This window comes from Dendropsophus ebraccatus, chromosome 2, assembly GCF_027789765.1.
Source record: "Dendropsophus ebraccatus isolate aDenEbr1 chromosome 2, aDenEbr1.pat, whole genome shotgun sequence".
Classification (NCBI taxonomy): Eukaryota; Metazoa; Chordata; class Amphibia; order Anura; family Hylidae; genus Dendropsophus; species Dendropsophus ebraccatus.
Genome location: NC_091455.1, coordinates 39,006,654 through 39,031,287, shown reverse-complemented (window position 1 = coordinate 39,031,287; position 24,634 = coordinate 39,006,654). Strand labels below are relative to the sequence as shown.

The window sequence follows — 24,634 nt, the reverse complement described above, 5'->3', positions numbered from 1 at the left end:
CACAGACTCTTTGGAAAATAAAGGTGGAATCTGATTGGTTGCTAGGGGCAACTGAGCCAGTTTCACTTTACACCATATTTAATAAATCTCTCCCTATGTACTTTGACAAATCTGACCCCTGACCTGATGTTATTGTATAATACATTGATATTAGCAAGGTCTATTACATGCTAAATCAAGTACGAGAAGACAGAGTAATGGGAAATTCTGCATTTCTGGTCAGGGTGTGTTCAAACCCCAACTAATCACTAGAGAAGGGCGCAACTCAGAACTTCTCTCCCTGCTCCTATAAACTTACAATGGATGTCTATGGTACTGATAGCACAGAGCTGGGGAAGAACATGCTTTCATTCTAGCCCATCTCCAGACAGTGGCGTAGTTACTATGGAAGCAAACCATGCAACTGGTACACGGCCCGTGTGGCAGGGGGGCCCGGGGGGCCCGGGGGGCCCAGTGAAGTGTGGTCTGCCTTTATGGTGCCCAAATCCCCACTGCCAGCGACGTCACTCGGGTGCAGGAGGTCTGGGAAAGCATAACACTGCGTGACTGTGCCTGCTGCCGGATCATGTGAGTATGTGCATTTGTATAGGATTCATGGGCCCCGTACAGTTTCTTTCTATAAGGCTCCAAGAATCCTAGCTGCGCCTCTGTCCCCTGATTAACATAACGTTACATAGTGTTTTCCTCTGGTGTGAAGGAATACAATTAAAGGGGTTATCGTGGGCTCACACTTTTTTTTTACATCTTGCTGCCATACTGTATAAGAAAAAATAAACATTATATTATACTTACCTCTCTGCAATGTTTGTTATGTTTTCATGCATGGCAGCAAGATGTTTAAAATGTGTGATAATCCTTTTAAGGCATTCACATTGTGTGCTATTAAAGGGGTACTCTAGTGAAAGAAAAATTGTTTTCAAATAAATGATTTCCATTTAAAAATCTCAAGCCTTCCAGTACTTATCAGTTACTGTATGTTCTGCAGTAAGTGGTGTATTTTTTTCAGTCTGACACATTTCTCTCTGCTTCCACCTCTGTCCAGACAAGTAGCAAATCCCCATAGAAAACATCTCCTGCTCTAGACAGTTCCTAACATGGACAGAGGTGGCAGCAGAGAGCACTGTGTCAGACTGGAAAGAATGCACCACTTCCTGCAGGACATACAGCAGCTGATAAGTACTGGATTTTTACATGAAGTAAGATACAAACCTGTATAACTTTCTGACACCTGTTATTTGAAAAATAAATAAATAAATAAATAAATCACCTTTTAATGTGCAGAGATGAACCATTTCATCATATTTGACCTATGAGTGGATATCGACTACATGTAACCCAAAAGGGACCAATAGGAAGTCAAGAGATATCTTTTCCTTCAGCAATAATCGCTATTGACTGTGTCTGAACTAAACCAGGCCAGAGATTTCCTTCCGATCCCATCCAACCACTCACCATCCCAAATAAGAACAGACGCCAGACTTTCCAATAAATGGTTTAATTAGGCAATTTCTCATTTGACTTCAAAAGAAAAGACCAAGGCAGCTTGTAGCTTGAAACTGTACAGTTTTTTATATTGTTCTGTTCCTCACCAGCCACAAGTGTATGTTTATTAGAAGACACATTGTTAAAGGGAACCTGTCACCCCCCGTGCTGGTGTGCAGGCCGCCTGACCCCCCGCTAGAGCCCCGGAGACTTACCCCATCTCGCCAAGTCCCGCTCCTGGAGCCGGTCCCAGGATGGAGATATCCTTGTCGGAAGCCCGGCGCGCGCGCTGCAGAGATGAGTCCAACGCCCATAGAGAATAAATGGAGCCGTCATTCTCTATGGGCGTCGGACTCACCTCAGGAGCACGCGCGTCGGGATTCCGACAAGGATATCTCCGTCCCGGGACTGGCTCCAGGAGCGGTACTTGGCGAGATGGGGTAAGTCTCCGGGGCTCTAGCGGGGGTCGGGCGTCCTTCACCCCGGCACAGGGGGTGACAGGTTCCCTTTAATCTTGTATTTAGTTCTCAAGCAGACTCATAGCATTCTGTTACTCAAACACGCAGTGATATGGGTGTAGTCCTTCTATATGTCTAAGCTGCAATGTGGGATCCCATAAAAGTTATGCTGCTCTGAATTGAAATTTAAAGGGGTTTATGGTTTTAGATAAGGGGTACTTTAGCGGGGAAAAAAAAATTTGTTCAAATCAACTGGTGTCAGAAAGTTATACAGATTTGTAATTTACTTCTATTTAAAAATCTCAAGTCTTCCAGTACTTATCAGCTGTTGTATGTCCTGCAGGAACCGGTGTTTTCAGGAAGTCTGACACAGTGCTCTCTGCTGCCACCTCTGTCCATGTCTGGAACTGTCCAGAGCTGGAGAGGTTTTTTATAGGGATTTGCTGCTGGACAGTTCCTGGCATAGACAGAGGTGGCAGCAGAGGACACTGTGTTTAACTGAAAATAATATATCACTTCCTGCAGGACATACAGAAGCTGATAAGTACTGGAAGATTTTTAAATAGGAGGAAATTACAAATCTATACAACTTTCTGAAACCAGCTACTTTGAAAGGAAAAAAAATAGCTGGAGTAACCCTTTAATTACTAAATAAATAAAAAGTTCTGCAACTTTCTTCTTATACTTTACCTGCTTTTACCTAAGAAGTACATACTATTGTATTCAGCCTCTGTGATCTAAATACCTCCACAGCAGCTTTACAAATCTCTCAGTTTGGTCTGTTTAGCTCACAGAGTATTGTCTAGAGACTACATCGACCTCACTGTATCCACTTGAGAGCAGAACTATCTATGTAGGGGGGTTACAGCCTCCTAATGTTAACAAGAGTGTTCTTAAATTATAGTAAAAAGCCAGAGAACTTGTCATTTATAGATTACCTTGTATAAGGCCTTAAAGGGGTTATCCAGTGAATTTCTTAAAGGGGTCAAGCTTGTTAGAAATAAAAATTTAAAAGTACATTACTCACCTGCTTGATCCCCTGCTGCTGCTGTTCCAACACTTACCGGGTCTCACCAATTTTTGGTCCTGACTTAATACACAGCAAATACCCACCCAGCCAATCTCACAGTGATGGCCGGACCCAGATACTGATTAACTAAGTGGGCATTCCTGTTTATACCAATGGGGAATATCAGAACAGTAGCAGTAGGAGACTGAGCAATGCTTTTCTTTTTTTCTCCTTTTTTTTTACCTAGCCTGACCCCTTTTAAGTGAATGCCCAAATCTTACCCACATTTCAAGATTCAATACTCTGTGCTGATCAGTTTCTTAGCATACTATTATAGTGGTCCAAATCCTCTGCAAAAACAATGATAAAATGATATATGAACTATATGAGTATAATGTAAGCTTCTTTGCTCCCTCTAGTGGTGGCCAAAGGCAGACGGAATTCTATCTTTTAACCATACAGTATGTCTACAAAGGGAGTTGATATTTTTGTAGCTGAAAAAAATGGGCTCTGGTCTCTATAAAGATACATTTTACAGCACAGAGTTTTGGACCTATTAATATAAAAAATTAAAATGATATTGAAAGGTGGACATTCACTTTAATGTAGACATCACTTTTATAGTAAGAGTGGTATGGAAGTATGGGTGTAAAAACAGCTCTGATCTGACAGTGTCGTTGGCTGGTTGTCTCTGCACTCTGTAATGCTGGGATAGTCTGAGGTCAAGTTGCTGGTGACCTCCCTGCATTAAAGAGTACAGAGGCAGCTGGCCATGTACACTGTTTACATGAGCCATCTCAGAAGGGAGGAAGGTGGAGGGGGTTCAAAGTGGAGACAGAGTAAACAGCTCACACACAGTTTTCTGTGTCTTCAGCAGAAAGCAGCAGCTCAGAACCTGGGGAAGGAGACTGAAATGATAATGACAAGTTAAGTTAGGAGGAAATGGTTAGTCTTCAGGAGGGAAGATTATTTAACATGTATTTTATCTGACCAGAATACCCCTTTAACATCCTTTAAGAAAACATAATCAGATCATTTAGAGGGCTATGCACCAAAGCCATACAAGAAAAGAAAGATCTACTGTTACATACTGTACATACTTGTGCCAAGATCATGCACTATTTATCAACCCTGCCATAAATTGTGCGTCGCCTCCTCAGTTTAGCGTTCAATCATTTGTGCGGTAGCTTCCCTGAGGCCTCTGGAGGCAGGGCTTGCTGGGATCTGTAGTTCCACGGGAGTGAGAGAGAGCGCTCAGTGATTACAGGGATTTCTAGGGCTCTCCGCATGCGAATAATAGAAGAAAAACCTATTCGGCACATAGCCCTCCCCCCCCATCCCCGCTACTCCTCTTCTCAAACATACATTCTGTCTCTTACAAAGACATTCTTATGTTTCTCCCTTGTAGTTACAAAAACTGTACATTACAAACAGTATAGAAACAAATCAAAAAGGAAAAAAAAAAAGAATAATTTGCAGCACATTCTGGCTAATTCTCTATACGCAATTAGATTTACAGATATAAAAGAAGTTTGATGTTCGAGCTTATTTCTCCTAGGGCCGGCGAGTTAGCTGAAGACAAGTGGCTAGTTTTCATCGGCGCACAGGACTAGAGCCAGCTCCGTTCTGTAGAGCTTCCCTCCGTCTGATAAGGCCATGATACTTTTCTTGTAGGTTGGGATGCTGTTAATGTCTAGATCCTATTTAAAGAAAAGATAATACCTTGTAATCCAATCTAGGAAGTCATGTGACCCTCCCCCAATTTACACAGCAATTAATGGAAAACATTGTCTCGCTATAAAATCACGTGTTACTTTATATCATTGAATTACTTTTATAGGTTTTGTATATAATCCCCATTTCTCGACCAGTAACTTCATGACTTTGGCTAAAGAATCTTACTTCTTCTTCTTCTTCTTCTTTCCTTCATCCGTCTTTATGAATTAACCAGATTTTTTTTTTTTAAATCTAATTTAAAACCAAATTATCCCTTCCAAAAATAAAGTGGGAGATTTACCTTTTTATTCTTCTCGCAGAGATCTTTCAGTAAGGCGTCCAATTCATTTTCATCTATATAGCCACTGCCATCCTGCGTGATAAATGGAGAGACGTCAAGAGGGAGACATGCTTTTAATGTGCTGGGCCGCTGCCTTTCACAATTGACTTCGTGCAAATGAGCCAATGAATAATTTTTACAGACTTTTTTTTCTAATGGATTGTAAAGTTTAATTTAGTTTCACTGTTTTATGTAGTTGGTGCTACTCAGTGAGTTGTAGCTAACATGAGGCCGCAATAGAAACAAGGAAACAATAGTGACTGTGGAAATACAGTCAGGCTTTAACCCCTTAAGGACAGAGCCTGAAATGGCCTTAATGACAGAGACAAATTTTATGAATATGACCAGTGTCACTTTATTCATTAATAACTTCGGGATGCTTTTACCTATCCGGCTGATTCTGAGAGTGTTTTCTCGTGACATATTGTACTTTAGATTTCTGGTAAAATGGAGTCGATACTTATAACGAATCTTTATGAAAAACACCAAAATAACCTGAAAATTTGTGAAAAAATTCATTTTCCAACTTTGAAACCTTTCTGCTTATAAAGAAAATGGTTATGCCACATAAATTATATATTGAATAGCATTAGCAACATGTCTACTTTATGTTGGTAGCTTTTATTAAACTATATTTCATTTTTTTAGACAATAGGAAGCTTAAAACATTAGCAGCAATTTTCCAAATTTTCAGTAAAATTTCAAAATCAGATATTTTTAGGGACCTGTTCAGGTTCAAAGTGTATTTGAGGGGCCTGTATGTTAGAAAGCCCCACAAAGCACCCCATTTCAGAAACTGCACCCCCAAAACTCTGCAAAAGCACATTCAGAAAGTTTTTTAACCCTTTAGGAGAGTCACAGAAATAAAAGCAAAGTGTGTAAGAAATTTGAAAATTTTTATTTTCTGTGCAGAGATTTTATTGTAATCCAATATCTTTCATAATGATAAACCTATTACCAGATGCAAATGCACCCCAATATTGATTGCCCCGTTTCTGAAGTTTATAGAAATACCCCATATGTGGCCCTATTGCGCTATTTGACGCAACCACAAGCCTCAGATATATAGGAGCGCCTAGTGAATTTCAACGCCTCCGTTATATTTGGTCATTTTTGACCGTACCACTTCAGGTTGGCAGAGGCTCTGGGGTGCCAAAACCTAAAAAGCACCCCTAAAGGGACACCATTTAGAAAACTACACCCCTCAAGGAATGTAACAAGGGGTGCGGTGAGCATTTGGACCCCACAGGTGCTTCGCAGATTTTCAGAACAAAGTGGTGTAAAAAAGAAAAAATTCGATTTTTTACACTAAAATGTTGTTCTAGCCTTCATTTTTCATTTTTACAAGGGGATAAAAGAAAAAAAAAAACAACAAACATGTAGCGCAGAAATACCCCACATGTGGACAAAAAGTGGCAAGCAGGCGCAGGACGAGCCTCCAAAGGGAAGGAGCGCAAATTGGCCTTTGCAAGCTAGATTTTACTGGAATGGATTTCAAGGGTCATGTCACATTTACAGAGCCCTCGTGCTGCTAAAACACTGGAAACCCCCCACAAGTGACCCCATTCTGGAAACTACACCCCTCAAGGAATCTAACAAGGGGTTCAGTAAGCATATGGACCCCACTGGTGACGGGCACAAATGTGGAACAATGTGACGTGAAAGGGAAAAATTTCATTTTTTCACTTTCACGGCACAAATGTGGCCGTCATCAAGGGGTCCATATCCTCACTGCACCCCTTGTTAGATTCCTTGAGGGGTGTAATTTCCAGAATGGGGTCACTTGTGGGGGGTTTCCAGTGTTTTGGCAGCACGAGGGCTCTGTAAATGCGACATGGCGTTCATCATCCATTCTGGCCACATCCAGCCTGCAAAATCCAAATGGCGCTCTTTCCCTTCGGAGGCTTGCCCTGCACCCACATGGCGCTTTATGTCCACATGTGGGGTATTTACGGACTCAGGGGGAATTGCTCTACACATTTTGTGTGTTTTTTTCTCTTTTAACCCCTTGTGAAAATGAAAAATTTAAGGCTAAACCAACATTATAGTGTAAAAAATATTTCATTTTCACGCCATATTGTTCCACATTTGTGCCCGTCACCAGTGGGGTCCATATGCTCACTACACCCCTTGTTACATTCCCTGAGGGGTGTAGTTTCCATAATGGGGTCACTTGGTGGGGGGGTTCAACTGTCTTAGGAACACAGGGGCCTTTTAAATGCAACATGGCCCCTCGAAATCCATTCCAGCCAAATCCAGCCTCAAAAAGCCAAATGGCGCTCCTTCCCTTAGGAGGCTTACCCTGCACCCGCATGGCGCTTTATGTCCACATGTGGGGTATTTCCGTACTCAGGGGAAATTGCTCTACACATTTAGTGTTTTTTTTTATCTTTTAACCCCTTGTGAAAATGAAAAAATCAAGACAAGATCAATGATTTAGTGTAAAAATTAAACATTTTTTACACTAAATGTTGGTCTAGCCTTGATTTTTTCCTTTTCCACAAGGGGTTAAAAAAGAAAGTGAACACAAAACGTGTAGGGTAATTTCCCCTGAGTACGAAAATACCCCACATGTGGATATAATGTGCCATATGCCCAGAGGGCAAGCCACAAAAGGGACAGAGCGCCATTTAGAGGCTGGAATGGAGGATGGAGGCCATGTCGCAATTAAAAAGCTCCTGTGCTGCCAGGACAGTAGAAACCCCCCACAAGTGACCCCATTATGGAAACTACATCCCATAAGGACCCCACTGGTGACGGGCACATAAGTGGAACATGTGCCATGAAAAAAATACAATTTTTTCATTTTCATGGCCCAAATGTGGCCGTCACCAGGGGGCCATATCCCCACTGCCCCCCCCCCGTTAGATTCCTTATGGGGTGTAGTTTCCAGAATGGGGTCACTTGTGGGGGGTTACTACTGTCCTGGCAGCACAGAGGCTTTGTAATTGCATCATGGAATCCTCTAATGGGAATGGCGGCCATACCTATTTAGCTGGGGAAAAGGGACAATTATTAATTTATTTGGGGGTATTAGGCCAATTATTAGTTTATAAGGTTGAAAATGACAGGTGTCCATCAAATTCAACCTGTGTTGATCCAGAGGAAGGCAAAAAACCCTCGTAAGGCAGACGACAGTAGCCTCATCACTGGGAAAAAATTCCTTCCCGACTCCATAATGGCAATCAGAATAATCCCTGGATCAACGTGACCCCTAAAATAGGAATAAGGGACAGAATTTAGATAATGTAGAACCCCAATAACGTGTGGTACGCCTTGAAGTGATCCAGTATGCATAGGCCTGGGGGACCAGGACAGGTGTCACACTGGAAAATGGTGTCCTTCCTGATCCCCCTGTTACGCCACACTCTGCACTCCTTCTGGGGTCTCCCTTTCTCCAGTGTGGGGGACGGCACCTGGAAAATGTTGCCCTGGTGCGATACGGGGTCCTTCATATCCAGAAGCGCTGGGTCCGCTCCATGGCTGCTAAATATTAGGGCTTTATTACTGCTTCTGATATTTTCGGATCGTGCCGCAAGCTATAGTAGCTTGGGCAGCGAGGGACCGGAAGAGGGGGTGCTGGTATAAAAGTTATCCCCGTACAGGTGGTAACCTTTATGCAGCAGTGGGAAGACCAGTTCCCAAACGATCTCCCCACTAACTCGGAGAATGGGGGGGGGCATCTGTGGGCAGGATTCCGGTGTGTCCACCGGCGGGTGCCAGCTGCGGAATGCACAAAGGGTTATCCTTCGCCATTCCACAGTGTGCACGTACCCTGGATCTGTAAGTGTACCCTGAGGTACGCTCACAGAGTTTGTAGAATTTCACGCCATACCGTGATCTCTTATTGGGACGGTACTGGCGGAAAAGACGTGTCTGCGGGGCAGCGTACGCTACGCTACCCCCAGACACGTCACTGGATGATGAGGATGATGAGGATGAATGGAGGAAAGAAGGATCCCCCCATTCATCCTCACTGGTTGTTTCGGTGTCGGAGGCAATAATAGCGTATGCGTCCGACGCCGAAAACACCCTGGGGGCCATCTTTATACGGGGATTGGTATATGGGGTATGTAAATGTGTAGTGGTGTAGTGTAAAACTTTATTCCATGTAGTGTGGTGTAGTGTAGTGTTTTTTTACGTTTTTTTTTTGGCAGTAAGAAAAAATATCCCTATGCCAAGAAAGGAGCTGCTGATAAATGCCGCACTTATGTGCGGTACTTATCAGCAGACAGTGGCGGTAGGATATAGGGGGGAAAAACGCCCCTACGCCAAAAAGGAGGAGTTGCTGATCAGCACTCAGCGGCGTTAGGGCGCAAAAAAAAAAATTGGGAAAAAAAAAAAAATCTTTTTAACCCAAAACAACTGATCAGTGAATGATATTCACTGATCAGCCGCTAGGGTGCAGTAAAGCGACGCTGCCGGAGATTGCCGAGACCCGCCGAACCCGAGGACCCGAGCGTTTCCGAAGATTTCCGACGCTGGACGACCGAACCCGGAAGTAAAGCGAAGAAGACGCGAGGACGGCGCGGACCGCAGATCTTCGCTCCGGACGCCCAGATCAGGTGAGTATGGTACACCTGCACCACACACACCTGTTCTGCACCCCTCAGCTACCTAGCTGAGGGGTGCAGAATCCGACAAAACAGTTTTTTTACAGTTTGATCGCCATGATGGGCCGGCCGGTACTGGCCGGCCTATCACGGCGATCGTGGGGGTGGCATCGGCGCCATCTTTGCACAGGAGACTAAAGGCGATTGGTGCTATCTCGGACAGCACCAATCACCATTGCTTTCCGGGTCAGCGGGTCACCGATGACCCAGAAAGCTGTTTTTAGCTGCTATATGCTGATCTGTATTGATCAGCATATAGCAGCAATCGTCGGCACGGGAGGGGTTAATCACCCCCCATGCCGACGAGGAGAGATGGCCTGCTATACATTATAGCAGGCCATCTTCCCCGACCGCTGTGTGTGGACACACAGCGATCGGGGAAACATCGGGTGTAAGTATAGCCTGTTTGCTTTAAAGCCCACCCTGCGGGGGCGTATACTTACGCCCGATGTCGTTAAGGGGTTAAATAGGCACAGTCATTTCAATAATCACTTTCTATGGGCCCATTCACACTACGGAAAATGTGCGGAAATTCCGAACAGAACCACCGGCCCGTGGACTTCGCTTAGAATCCAGATGGCTATCTGTTTCAATAGGTGGGATAGCTGGTGGGATTCCGAGCTGAGTCCACGGGCCTGGGGCTCCACTCGGAATTTCCTCCTGATTTCCGTACAGTGAACGGGCCCTATAAGTCAATAGCACAAGTGAAAATTGGAAATCCCCTCCAACTCATCATTCATTCTGAAAAACTGCTAGAAACCTCAAACTGAGGGATCAGATTATATGCTGCCTTTCAAGTCTATGGAAGGGTGAGTGGCTAATGGTAGGCAGAAGCAAGCAGAAAGACTACAGGAGTTTGCTGTATAGTATCTCATCCCAGTGCTGGATTCACAGCTTAGATTGCTCAATGCTGCTTTATAATGTCCTCAATGCTGCTGCTTCTGAGGGTGTATTATAGAAATACAATGAAGCAGGATCCCTTCTTCTGTGTGTGTGCAGTGTATAGGAGCTATCGTGGAGGGTAGGTTCCAACAAGGACAAATAAAGATGGCCAAAATATGTAATCTAATGGCCAGAAATAGTGCTGCTGCTCATGGACACATAAGAGCTTGTCCTGAAAAGCTAAGGACAAACTCGCCAGATGTTATGGCCATAGCTTGACTTCTTAAAGGGATAGTCTGTTCAAACGTAACTTTTGATAGCTCCTTAGTAATGCTGGGAGGGTTAATCACAGTGAGTTCATTAGCAATTTGACCTCAGAATACTCCTCCCAGCATTACGAGAAGCTACAATGTTGCAGATAAAGCCTGCCAGGGACTTGTTTACATCACTGTCTCAGAGCGGCGGGGAGGCAGAGACGGAGAGAAAGGCTCACACACAAATATTTGTGTTTTAAGCAGAGAGCAGCAGCTCAGAACTGGGGGAAGGAGACTAAATAGATAATAGCAAGTATGGAAGGAATTGTTAGTCTCACCCTGGGCAGCAACATATCAAAAGTTATGTTTGAGTGGAATACCCCTTTAACACTTTCATTTCCTATAAAGTAACGCTGCCTGAATTTAAGCTCTGCACTGTACCTTCAGAATTAAAAAATCAGAAACTTACCTTGTCATATAATTCAAAGGCTTTGTTAAATTCTTTTCCACACATCTTAACACCCTATAGGATAATAATAATAATAATAATAATAATAATAATAATCATAATAATCATAATAATATTAATACTGTAACTGTTGATATATTTTAGTTGACAGCAACATTACCAAGCCAAAACTTATAAGAACATATGCTAGCTCTTATTGTAATTGCTTTGGATAGAAATAACAGGACAGGGGTAACTTGGCCAGGGTAATTTTGCTGGGGCCCCGTGTACTCCGGGCTTAGAAAAACGCCTGCTTTCTTCCAGTAACAGCAACACTCCTGTCCTCAGTGGGGGTGTACGTTTGTTTTTGGTTTTTTTTGCAGCTTAGTTCCATTGAAGTGAATAGAGCAGATTTGTAGTACCACACGCAATCTGAGACAGGGGACAGGGGCGCTGTTTTTGCAAGAAAGTAAAAACTGATGTGACTTTTATGAGAATGTGAAGGAATTAAACTCATACCTGAAATTTTAGAAGAAAGTTTTCTTGGACTGGCAGCAATCTAAGAGGAAGAAAATCAGAAAGCGTTTAATATTAAAGGAGAACTCTAATTTTAAAAAAAATTCTTTCAACTCAACTGGTGCCAGAAGTTTATAATTTACTTTATCTCCAGTCTTCCAGTACTTATCAGCTACTGTATATCCTGCAGGAAATGGTATTTATTTTCCAGTCCACAACAGCTGGAGAGATTTTGTATGGGGATTTACTGCTGCTCTGGAACATTCCTGACATGGACAGAGGTGGCAGCAGAGAGCACTGTGTCAGACTGGAAAGAATACACCACTTCCTGCAGGACATACAGCAGCAAAATGAACCAAAGTGAACCAAATGTATCACATTGGTCCAAGCTGTATGATAAAGATCGGAGTGTCTAGTCTATGTTTAGACCAATTCTTCCTTGTCTTACTAATGGAGTCATTCCAGCAATAACAGTGTATTGGGGAGTTGCTAATAATGTTGTGAATGCGGTAACTTCTCTACTATGGAAAACAGAAGCGGAAAATGGAAGCTCTATGGAAGAGTGAATGATAATAATAAATGTACTATTCCATCAAGTTAGGCCCAGAAATGTACAAAGAACCATGAAACACACCTCCACATGATCCGCTCTGCTCCAGAGCTGCTCTTCCTATTGTAACATGTAGATGTAGAAGTTATAAGACGAGGCTTCTGGTCACCCAGTCACCTACCGACCTCAAAAACCCCCTCAACTATAACAAGTTACGTTATATAAGTTTTGACATAGGCCAGAGCATGGGAATCAGATATTATCCTGAATTATGTTACTTTAGAATCCACCATATAATTGTAATTTCCAGTTCATTCCGCATAATTATAGTCAGACACTATGTGCCCTTCCACGTGCTCTGCTCTATATCCAAAGGCTCCTATTAGAGTAGTTATCGCATATGACAGTAACGCGTTGCTGGGCTTGAAATCTATTGAGGCATAAATCCTGAGCTGCTTCCAGTAGTACAATCTGACAATGTGGGGAAAGAGGGAATTATCATTAAAATATTTATTTATTTTAAATATTTCCAGGAGGAATAAAAGAGGACAGCTATATCATGTCTATGGCTTTCATTACCGGCCCTCTGGGGAAAATAGGTGACTCTAGGGCAACCCCTTTAAGTTTTCCTAATTCCCGCTGGCTTCTAAAAAAAAAAAGAAATCTGGTTGGCAAGTCTGGAGCAGTGATGCTGGATGTGGCGGAGAGTAATCAGGTAGGTATAGCTTCCCCTTCCCCCTTAAACTGACCCTGTCCAAAAGTAATCCACAATGTACTATGAGACCAATAGTAAAATATGTTATCTTTTTAAAGAAGTCCCACCAACTTGGAAATCTGCAGGCAGGCGGGAGTAAGTGTGAAAATAACTAACAAGTTAACTCACCCATCCCCTGTGCCTGTAGCACCACCAATGGGGTCCTGTTTGCCACTACCAGACATAATCTTATGCAGGAAACTGGGTAGGTCACATACTCGGTTCCTGCACCAGCAATGTCACAGTGTGGCTGAGCTATTGCCTGCTCAGCCAGTCAGTGACTGGGGCAGTGTCCCGCCCCAGTCATTGATTGGCTGAGCAGGCAATCGCTCAGCCCCCAGCTCAGACTCCAGCTGTGGCAAATGGGACCTGGCTGGGATACTTATAAGTTATTTTCACCCCCACCCTGTCTGCCTGCAAATTTCCAAGTTGGTGGGACTTCTCCATTAAGTGTTTTGGGCAAAATTTATGACCAAACTTTAGGATAGGTTATCAGTATCAGGTTTACGGGATGCCAACAGACAACGCCCCCACTCATCAGCTGTTTGCCAGTACAGCAGTGCCGCCACATACGATGAAACTGAGCAGGAAGCAGACAGCTCCATACTCATGTAGTGGCCAAGCTGGGTTACTGCACAGGTCAGCTCTCATTTAATGAGATCTTAACTGCAGTAACTCATCTTGGCCACCTCAAAATGTATGGAGCTGTCTGCTTCCTGCTCTGTTTCACTGTGCATTGTGGCACCACAGCTGATCCGTGAGGGCGCTGGGTGTTATATTGATGAAGAATTTTTAAGATAGATTATTAATCATTTAATGTTCACATCTTCTATCTAACTACAGGCATGTATCCATTTTATTCCAGCCATTACAGGTTCACACTTAGGACCTTTGTCAGGTAATATCAGGCTGGGAGTGTGAAGAGTATATAACGGTGGATAGATTCACACTGAGCGATCATCGCCATACACTCTTCACAATTCCTAACTAATATCACTGTGCAAAGTGCACCAAGAGGTTGTGTGTCCCTGTACTGGCTAGAATAAAATGGATACATGCTAGAATCATGCAGGAACATTAATGTTTCACATTATTACAATTATGATGCATTTTGCATGGACATCTTGCTATTGATCTATCGCTATGCTGTTGGATTGTACTGAATTAAAGACTCTTTCCAATGAGCACCCCCTACAAATAGTGATCATTCCCATTGATTCTACCTCATCATGTCCTTATAGTCTTAAATCTTAAAGGAGAAGTCTGGCAAAAATCTTTATTGAAGTATTTTATTGCCCCCCAAAAGTTATACAAATCACCAATATACACCTGCACTTACTGCTGCATCAAGGCTTCACTTCCTGGATAACATGGTGATGTCACTTCCTGGATAACATGGTGATGTCACTTACTGGATAACATGGTGATGTCACTTCCTGCATAAAATATTGACCTGACTCCCAGAGCTGTGTGGGCTGTGGCTGCTGGAGAGGATGATGGCAGAGGGATGCTCAGTGTCCCCCCAGTGCTCTGTGTCCCTCAGTGTCCCCCTGCCATCATCCTCTCCAGCAGCCACAGCCCGCACAGCTCTGGGAGTCGGTCGTGACATCATCATGTTATCCAGGAAGTGACATCACCATGTTATCCAGGAAGTGACATCACCATTTTATCCAGGAAGTGACATCACCATTTTATCCAGGAAGTGAAGCCTTGATGCAGTAGTAAGTACAGGGAAAAAAGCACTTTATAAGCATTTCCCGTAATAAGTGTATATTGGTGATTTGTATAACTTTTGGGGGGAGCAATACAATACTTTAATAAAACTTTTCACCGGACTTCTCCTTTAACTATTCCTCTTTGTTTGTGGACCTTCAGAGCTGTACATCACTGGTAAATGAGTCTGCGGGTTATAACATGAAGTATCTGCTCCAGTTAATAGGTTCCGCCTGTGCTTCGCTGTAAGCTGCTCATTCAGTGCAACAGAGAAAACATTATAAATTGAGGTTCATGGCAGAGTGCCTAACAAGAAGTGCTTTTTGCTAATAATATTGGACATGTAATTGCTAAAATAGCAGCAGATTTTTCCGACCATAACCGCAGCTAATGCTAAACACAGTTCTTACCTTAGCTTCACCCTGCGGCCAGTCCTTAACCCCCTCCGTGACCTCGCTCTATCTACCATCCAATGTGAAGTACTGGACTGACACCAGGAATTTATGTGAAATACTGTACAACGCATCATATAGCCTAAAAACTACATAGAAGTACCTACCACTACGTGCTTAGCCTATAGCCACTGCATTGAGTTACATAGATTATAAGCTAGCAAGTAGTATGGGACCATTACTGCATACAGTATTACATCCACTTATGTAGAGATAGTTACTGACATGAGCACTTACCTCGCCAGCTCTGTAAGCCCCAGCTTCCCGTCATTGTTGGAATCAAACATTCTGAGCTGCAAATAAAAGGAAAACTTGAATAAATACTTTTGTTTTAATCTGAATAGTTTTTGAATGTTGAAATTTACAAAATTTAATCCATTCAAATAAATATATAAAAAAAGTAATACCTAATAAGCCTAATACCTAATCATTAGCAAATTCTATGTGCAGCTATGTGACCCATATACAACTACAACTACCTATACAGTAAAGTGCTGCCACCACACAGAGTAATATATACCACAGTGCCGTACAATGCTTACATGAATACCACCATACATTGCTCTAATCGAATTACAGCTCAGAGCTTAAGGGCCCTATTCCACCGGACGATAATCGTTCAGATTATCGTTAAATCGTTTGAATCTAAACGATAATCGTTTGGTTGAAATGCAGTTAATGATTAACGACCAAACGAGAAATCGTTGATCGCTTTATAAGACCTGGACCTATTTTTATCGTTGCTCGTTCGCAAAACGTCCGCATCGAATAAGACATCGTTCGGTCGTTTGCAATAGATACGACCGCAATAGCGAATAAATAGCGAAGAAAAAACGATCGCAATTACGATCATAAGTAACGATTATCGTTCCATGGAAATGAGTGAACGTTTTCAGGTCTTTCGCAATACCGGTCGTTTGAGATCGTTAATCGTTAACGATTATGCAAACGATAATCGTCCAGTGGAATAGGGCCGTAAGCCAATCTCAGTGCTATACAATTGGTACCAACTCTATCTAAAGAATCGCTTTTTACATGAATCGGTAGTACAAGTGAATATAAGAAACTTTATAATGTATCTTATCAGAGAAAAATGCTTCTTTCTAAACTCCATTCTAAACACATCATTTGCTCGGAATGGAAGCTTAAATCTGTCTTGAGAAAGCTTACTAAAGGATCAGATTACATTTTGCCTATGAAGGTCTATAGACAAGAGAGGAGTGAAGAGAAAGATGTGGGGAGAGGCTGGGAAAAACCAGTAGCAGACAAAATTATTGCAAAAAGACTACAGGAGTTTATAGTGAGTATTAGAAATAACAGCTAAGTGCATAATCCAATGTCATTACTATACAAATGATAATAACTGTATCTAAAGAGTCGCTTTTTAAATGAATTGATAGTACAAGTCAATATAAGAAACTTTATAATGTATCTTATCAAAGAAAAATGCCTCTTTTTGCACTTATTAGGCTCCATTCACCCCATTTTCTAACACAGAATCTGCTCTGAAAGGCAGCTCAAATCTGTCTTGAAAAATGAGCCAATCAGCTCACTGACGGATCAGTTACATTTTGCCTATGAAGGTCTATAGACAAGGGAGGGGTTAAGAGAAAGATGTGGGGAGAGGCTGGGAAGAACCAGCAGCAAACAAAATGATTGCAAAAAGACTACATTTTTTAGTAATTAGAATAGTATTAGAACTCACCCACCATGTGGTGGATTCACAGCTTAGACTGTTTATTGCTGCTCTATAATGTCCTCTATGCTGCTGCTTATTATTAGGGAGTACGAAAGAGATATTGGGGACCTATAGGATCTTCTTTTCTGTGTGTTCCCATACATGCAAGACACCATAGAGGCTGGGCTCCACCCACTAACTTAGAAATAACAAAAAATTCGAAGGAGAGTTTGAAAAGGGGAAAACTGGTGAAAAATGCAACATAAAAGTTAAAAATGTTATAATGGCCAAATTAATGCTATTCCTCATATACATAAGTGACAGCTTATCCTGAAAAGTCACCTGAAATTACAGGTATGCTTAACATTTGTAGTGGACATAAAGCACGTCTGAGACACCAGCTCAGGAAGGGTGGGTAAAGTACCTTTTGCATCCACATATATGGCCGAAGTACCCTTTGCTGCCACATATGTGGCCGAAGTACCCTTTGCCTCCACATATATGGCCGAAGTACCCTTTGCCTCCACATATATGGCCGAAGTACCCTTTGCATCCAGGTAGGTTGCAGACCACTACGGCTGGCAGTGATTTTCACAATTAACACATCTCTTCTTTGTAGAAAAGAAACTTCCAGAAGAAGAAGAAGGACAACAAAGTTACAATATTCCGCTGAACTTGTTCTCTTTGTGTTCTTTTTGTTGGTATTCACTGACACCTGAACACATTCAGCTCATCATCAGATCATGATTTCAATGTGAATAGATGGATTGTGGAGAAGGAGACGCGGCACTTGGCTAGATTCCTGTCTTTGAAGCCCGGGTCTTTTGAAGGCACATCACTTGCCACCAGAGAGGATGAGCCACCTCTGAATAGCACTTAAAATAAAAAAAAACTTCATAATATCAATAAATGAAAGAGATGGGAGCCACCATGCTGAAGAGCCCCATTGTGTTCTTCAGCCACAGGCTGCTCATGTTTATGCAAGGAGCACGTCTGGCTGCTAAGTAGCTGATAAAGCGCCTCATTATTACAACAGCTGGAGAGGGACTGAGCGCAGCGCACAGGACCAGGATGAGCTTACCCTGCCAGACTCCACACCTTTGTACTGGAACTGGATTTCCCTTCACATGGAAATAAGTCAGAACATTCCTAATGAAATTTATTGCAATAAGAAAATAATGAGTCCATAAAAGTGAATGGGTATTATGCTGTAAGTGGTGCTGAATGCACATAAGTCGGCAGATTCTGGGCTCAACCTCTTTCCAAATTACTCATTAAGGCCACGTTCACACAACGTATATTTTGAATTAATCACGGACGTTCTTGCAATTTGCAACACTGGCCGTGATTAATTCAAAATATGCATTGAGCTGAAATCAATGGAATCCCAGACGGAATGTATACACATACTATACACTCCGGCCTGGATTCGTAGCAGCCGCAAAAAAAACTGTCATTTTAGGCTGCACAGACCTGTCAGTTCACACAATGGAAAGTGCAGCTCCGGCCACACGCTCCATTGTGTGCAATGGTGAATTGGGATGTGGGAACACATGGGTGCGCCCGCATCCCAATTTGACATAAATAAGGTTCATCTGGACGGTACTGCAGTACCGGCCGGGATGATCTTTAACGACACTGGCCATTCTGTGATGCGTCAGGGTCACATAACGTCCAGTGTTGTACGCTGTGTGAACCTGGCCTAAGGGAGAAGTTCAGCAAAAAAAATAAAAAAAGCTTTTAAATTAACTGGTACCAGAAAGTGCCAGAGATTTGTAATTTACTTCTTGTAAAAAAAAAAATCTCAACTCTTCCAGTACTTATCAGTAGGGATGAGCAAACCGGCCAAGGTTCGGGTTCATATGAACCTGAACTATCGGTTTCTGATTCCCGCTGTCTGCCCGCTCCGTGGAGAGGGTGGATACAGCCTGAGGATCGCCTAGAAAACTGGGATACAGCCTATGGCTATGGCTGTATCCCAGTTTTCCAGGTGGTCCTCAAAGTTGTATCCACCCTCTCCACGGAGCGGGCAGACAGCGGGAATTAGAAGCCGATAGTTCAGGTTCATACGAACCCAAACCCCGGCTGGTTCACTCATCCCTACTTATCAGTTGATGTATGTCCTGCATGAAGTGGTGTATTATTTCCAGTCTGGCGAGCAGTAAAGGTTTTCTATTGGGATTTGCTACAGCTCTGGACAGTTAAGAGAACACTGTGTCAGGTTGGAAAGAATACACAACTTCCTGCAGGACATACAGCAGCTGATAAGTACGGAAAGACTTGAGTTGTTTTTTTTTTTTTATAGAAGTAAATTACAAATCTCTGGCACTTTCTGGCACCAGTTGATTTAATGATCTATACCTTAAGAAAACTTAAAGGTTAGGAAACTTATAGGAGAAGTCCATCGGATTAAAAAAGCAGGCAGGGGCAGGGTGGAAATTGATTACAAGTACTAACTTGCCTCTCTCCGTGCCCGCGGTAAGTATACCCCCATATACAAGTGGTCAAAACAGGGTATAGTTAGTAACCCAAAGGTCAACAGTTGAGATTTAACTGGTGTAAAGTAGAACTGGCTCAGTTGCCCCTAGCAACCAATCGGATTCCACCTTTCATTCCTCACAGACTCTTTGACAAATGAAATGTGGAACCTGATTGGTTGCTAGGGGCAACTAAGACAATTCTACTTTACACCAGTTTGATAAATCTCCCCCATAATTTATAAGGAAAGGTGGACCACCACCCAATCAGAAAGCAGGTATTCAGGGCAGATCAGGCTAGATGCCCTCACCCCATTCTTTGTCTATTTGAACAGATGTCTACTTGCCATGGATGCCCATGATTGTTCTCCTTACCTCATTAGTGTTCCTATATTGCCACCCTGTGATCCTGGACTTCTGACCTCTGCCTTTTCCTGCCATTTTGGACACCCTCTTGGTTTGACCCTGCTGTCCTTATATAACGTAAGTCTCATGCACTTAGCCATTGCCCAGTTGGTGACCACCAGTTAGGACAAGTTCTGAACTGGCCCTTAGGGACAGTGCGGAGGGTTCAGCCTAGTGCCCCCTACTCATTACAGTCTTAGGCTACGTTCACACTACGTAAGTTTCCGGCCGTAGCGCGTTCCGTGAATAAGCGGCCGGAAACGTACGTAGTTTGCGTACAATGGAAAGTATACGATCTACGGGCGCACAGTTCGCACTACGTACGAACTTATGCCCGGATCGTATGCGGCGCCGTAAAAAATGAACCAGACCATTGTTTCCGGACGGAAATGCCGTAACTTACGCCCGTAGCGTAACATGCGGTCCCGTACGTAGTGGTGATTTCTTCATTTTGCCAGCTTTTTGTGCCGATCCAAAAGGTTCTGTGGGGTGTCTGGGGCTAGGCGAAGATTTCCAAGTAAAAGACCGCTGTTAGATCGCTACGAAGAGCGCTCGGGAAGCGTAAGTACGCTACGGGCGTAAGTTCGCGGTCCGTACGTATCCGGCCGCAACTTGCGTAAAGTCCCGGCCGGAGTTTCATACATATATGTCCGGCCGCGAAAAATATGCGGCCGGACATATACGTAGTGTGAACCTAACCCAGGGCCGGATTAAAGGGAGGGCACCAGGGGCACGTGCCCAGGGGCCTCCACCACTAGGGGCCTCCACCAGCCCAAACCTGGAAGTGGTGTCTGGGAGCCAGTCTCATGCTCAAAAAGCATGTGGAAACCCTACCTGGACACAGCACTGGCCACACTGCATGCTGTCCAGGAAGGGAGGGAGTTGTAGGGTTAATTCTGTGTAAGAATCTCCCTCCTGGCAGGCTCAGTCTCCCCCTGGTGGGTCTTTGAATGGATTCTTCCTGTCAAGCTTCCGGGTAGATGTCTCCTTCTGAGGTCCTCACTCCCCCCTCGCCCCTCCCCCTCACTGAGGAGAGGACAGTGTGGGACCTCAGCAAGGAAACCTGATCTCTCCAGCAGGGATGCGACATCTTGAAGCATGCTGGAGGATCTGTCACAGTGGCTTTCAGGCTGAAGGAACAGAGAAGAGCCAGAGGAGAGAAGACCTGTCATCTGCCCAGATCAGGTGAGTATGAGGCTTTCTTTTGAATTGGCACATCAGAGCAGGGATATATACTATAGGGGCATGTATAGGGCCTGTGTGCAGCATATCACATGTAGCCTGTGTGCAGTGTATGATATATAGCCTGTGTGAAGTGTATGATATATAGCCTGTGTGCAGTGTATGGTATATAGCCTGTGTGCAGTGTATGGTATTTAGCCTGTGTGCAGTGTATGATATATAGCCTTTGTGCAGTGTATGGTATATAGCCTGTGTGCAGCCTATTATATATAGCCTGTGTGCAGTGTACAATATACAGCCTGTGTGCAGTGTATGGTATATAGCCTGTGTGCAGTGTATGATATATAGCCTGTGTGCAGTGTATGATATATAGCTTGTGTGCTATAGATTCTACACAACCTTTAAGTACTTTCTGGGTGCTCTTTACTGCTTCAGGTAGTTTATATGGTTGGGAACTGAAGATGGGACTTAGACTTGCAAGACCAGGTTCTGCCTGCGATTCACAACTGTATATGCTGCTGTGGGGGATAACACAGTGGGCAAGAGAGCACAGAAAGTGCTGTGTTCTCGCATTGAATTAAGTGGGAACCCACCGCAATGCTCACCCCTCCCCGTCCTGTCTCTAGGGCCTGGCATCTTCCTCTGGACTGCAGCCTCTAGGGACCATCATATGCAGAACAGAGGAGGATGCTGAGCCATACAGCCAGGAGTGAGGAGGGGTAGGTGCTAAGTCCCCTACAGTAATCAGCCACCTACATAGATTGCTGTATGGTTTATTTGTGGGGGAAGAAAATGGGGGGGGGGGGGGGGCAACAAAATTGTTGCCCAGGGCCTCCTACAACTTTAATCCGGCCGTGACCTAACCTTATATTGAACACATTGGCATATAAATAACAATATTAAAGGGGTTGTCCAGTGCTACAAAAACATGGCCACTTTCTTTCAGAGATAACACGACTCTTGTCTCCAGTTCAGGTGCGGTTTGCAATTAAGCTCCATTCACTTCAATGGAACCGAGTAGCAAAACCCCGCCCAAGTAGGAGACAAGAGTGGGGCTGTCTCTGGAAGAAAGTGACCATGTTTTTGTAGCGCTGGATAACCCCTTTAAATTATACTTTTGGCTCTGCTACATCTGTACTTAGCTGTAGATAAATGCATATCGCGCAGTCATGCGAACCCCTGTGACCTATATACAGTCATGTGTACTTATTCTTCACCCCAATATAATCAGAATAATGAACGTTAAATTCGGCTGTTTATATATATTTTACGGCTCTGCATCTGGTGTGTAGTGTGAGGAGACCACCGAGGGCAGGAAACAACCACAAAGGCTAGGGAATCCTCTCAATTACATGGTAATGAAGTGAAATGTAGATAGCGCTTTGAACAATGCTCCTGGGTAATGTATGAAATGATGGCCTCGATTAGCCTGCTTTTTTCCTTGTTATATACTGTACATAGGGGACTTGTAGTATAAATCAGTTAATGTTCATCTTTTAAGCCTTTTGTTAATCTTTTTTAACCCTCTTTTCCCATAATTTCTGCAGTGCAATTACGTACCCCAATAATTCCTAGTACCTTCCTGGTGTGTGCATGGATGACTGATGGACGGTGTCTGTGTGGCCCAGTGGTGGCTAATGCTAGAATGCAATGCACCAGGAAACCTTGATGTTAGGCAACCAATCTGATTTCTAGTGTGAATGTCACCAGACGCTTTTTAGTAATATGTTCATTAAAGGGGTTATCCAGCAAAAATCTTTTTCTTTCACATCAACAGGTTTCGGAAAGTTATATAGATTTGTAGATTACTTCTATTTAAAAATCTCGAGCCTTCCAGTACTTGTCCTGCAGGAAGTGGTGTATTCTCTCCAGTCTGACACAGTGCTCTCTGCTGCCACCTCTGTCCATGTCAGGAACTGTCCAGAGCAGCAGCAAATCCCCATAGAAAACCTCTGCTGCCCTGGACAGTTCCTGTCTCCGGCAAAGATGTCAGCAGAGAGCACTGTGTCAGATGTTAGAAGAAAACAACATTTCCTGCAGGACATACAGCAGCTGGTAAGTATGGGAAGACTTGAGATTTTGACATAGAAGTACTGAAATTACAAATCTATATAGCTTTTTGAAACCAGTTGATTTGAAAGAAAAAGATTTTAGCTGGACAACCCCTTTAACACAGTCATGTGGGGAATCTTACTAATATACAATCTAGAACTAAGAAGGGTAAAGGGGTCAATACCTTCTTCAAACCCACCAAAGATTTCCCAACTTTTTCCTTCTTTACACAGTGCAGGTTTCTAGTACCAGAGGAAGTAAAGCTTTGCTGCGTGGAATAGCGATGTGTGGCAGCGACCGACAATTTCAGCAGCACCATACATTACCTACACATGTTGCAGGTCTTCTCCTGCGCTCCTCTTCCTCCCGGTCCCGCGCGCAGCAGCAGCTTCGGTGCGGCCTGTCTTAGCTGACAGACCGCTCAGCCAATCACTGGATGTCCCTGCAGCCCTCACTAAATGATTATCAGGCCGTGTAATAGGCCCAGTAAACAAGTACCGATCTAGCAGATCGGCCCTCGTTTACATTGTTGATCAGGCCCTGGTTGGCCCGTGGAATAGGACCCTGAGTCCTATTTATAAGGTGTGGAACATTTTGGAGTCGACCTTCTTGTGCTGTGATGTGTCTTACAGGGCAAATGGAAACATCAGTGTCTGTTGTCACCAAATCCTTCTGCAGGTCTATTGCAGTCACTTGAGGGTCTTTGACTACCTGCCTCCTCAGGAATCAAGTAGCAACCAGTGATAGGTCGCTTTATCTACCACATCCAAGTACTGTAGCTAGCGCACTTCTAAAGTGGTATTCCCATCTCAGCTTGTTACCCCATAGCCATACCTGAGGTGAGTGCTCCACTCAATGTGGGTATAGTTGTGCCTCCATTCTAGGGACCAGTGGGGGTTCCCTGCAGTTGTTCCCCAGTGACCAGCTGTGGGCTGTTATGGAGTTGAATAGAGTTGGAGTTGGATAAGGGTCCTATTACACAGAGCGATTTTTAACGATTAACGACTAACGATAAACAATCACAAACGAGATTGTTTATCGTTAACCTGAAATCATTCACCATATCACACAGAACGATAATCGTTAATATGATCGTTATTGCTATTGTTACTATAACCAATTATTCCTTCTGATCCCAGCAAAACAATGAACAATGTGCAATTACACTGAACGATTAGTGAAAAAATGCGGAACTTGAGCGAACGAACGTGGAATTACAGCGAACGATTAGCGAACGATTAACGATAATTTTAGGTTCAGATCTAAATCAACGATCAACGACATACGAACGATTTTTCAATCGTTGCCTGCAATTACACAGAACGATTATCGTTTAAATTCGAATGATATAGCGATTTTTGCACGATAATCGTCCCGTGTAATAGGGCCCTAAGTCTACAGTAGGCCTCAGTGGCAATGTGTGTTGGGTTTAGAGAAACCATTTGTTATATTAGTTGTGTTAAGCTAGTTACATTGTTCTTTGGTAATTTAAAAAAAAAACAGCCATAGACTCACTAATGCCCCTATTCCACGAGTCGTTTGAAGGAGCAAACGAGCGCTATTAGCGCTCGTTTGCTCCTCATTCCCCGCTCGCTGCTGCCGCCGCTATTCAACGCGCCGTCAGCGAGCGGGTGAGTGCGGGAGGGGCGGCGG

At 43.5% G+C, this 24,634-nt stretch overlaps 1 protein-coding gene across 1 annotated transcript in view; it reads right to left on the bottom strand.

Annotated features, from left to right (window-relative positions):
* Positions 1-3,529: 3,529 nt before the first annotated feature.
* Positions 3,530-24,634, bottom strand: part of CALB1 (calbindin 1) — a 71,374-nt gene continuing 50,269 nt past the window's right edge. The window contains exons 7-11 of the mRNA XM_069957391.1: positions 15,425-15,480; positions 11,722-11,761; positions 11,224-11,277; positions 4,967-5,038; positions 3,530-4,649 (exon numbers count right to left, since the gene is read on the bottom strand). Coding sequence (XP_069813492.1) covers positions 4,536-4,649; positions 4,967-5,038; positions 11,224-11,277; positions 11,722-11,761; positions 15,425-15,480 — 336 coding nt within the window. The 3' untranslated portion in view covers positions 3,530-4,535. The remainder of the gene's footprint in view (positions 4,650-4,966; positions 5,039-11,223; positions 11,278-11,721; positions 11,762-15,424; positions 15,481-24,634) is intronic.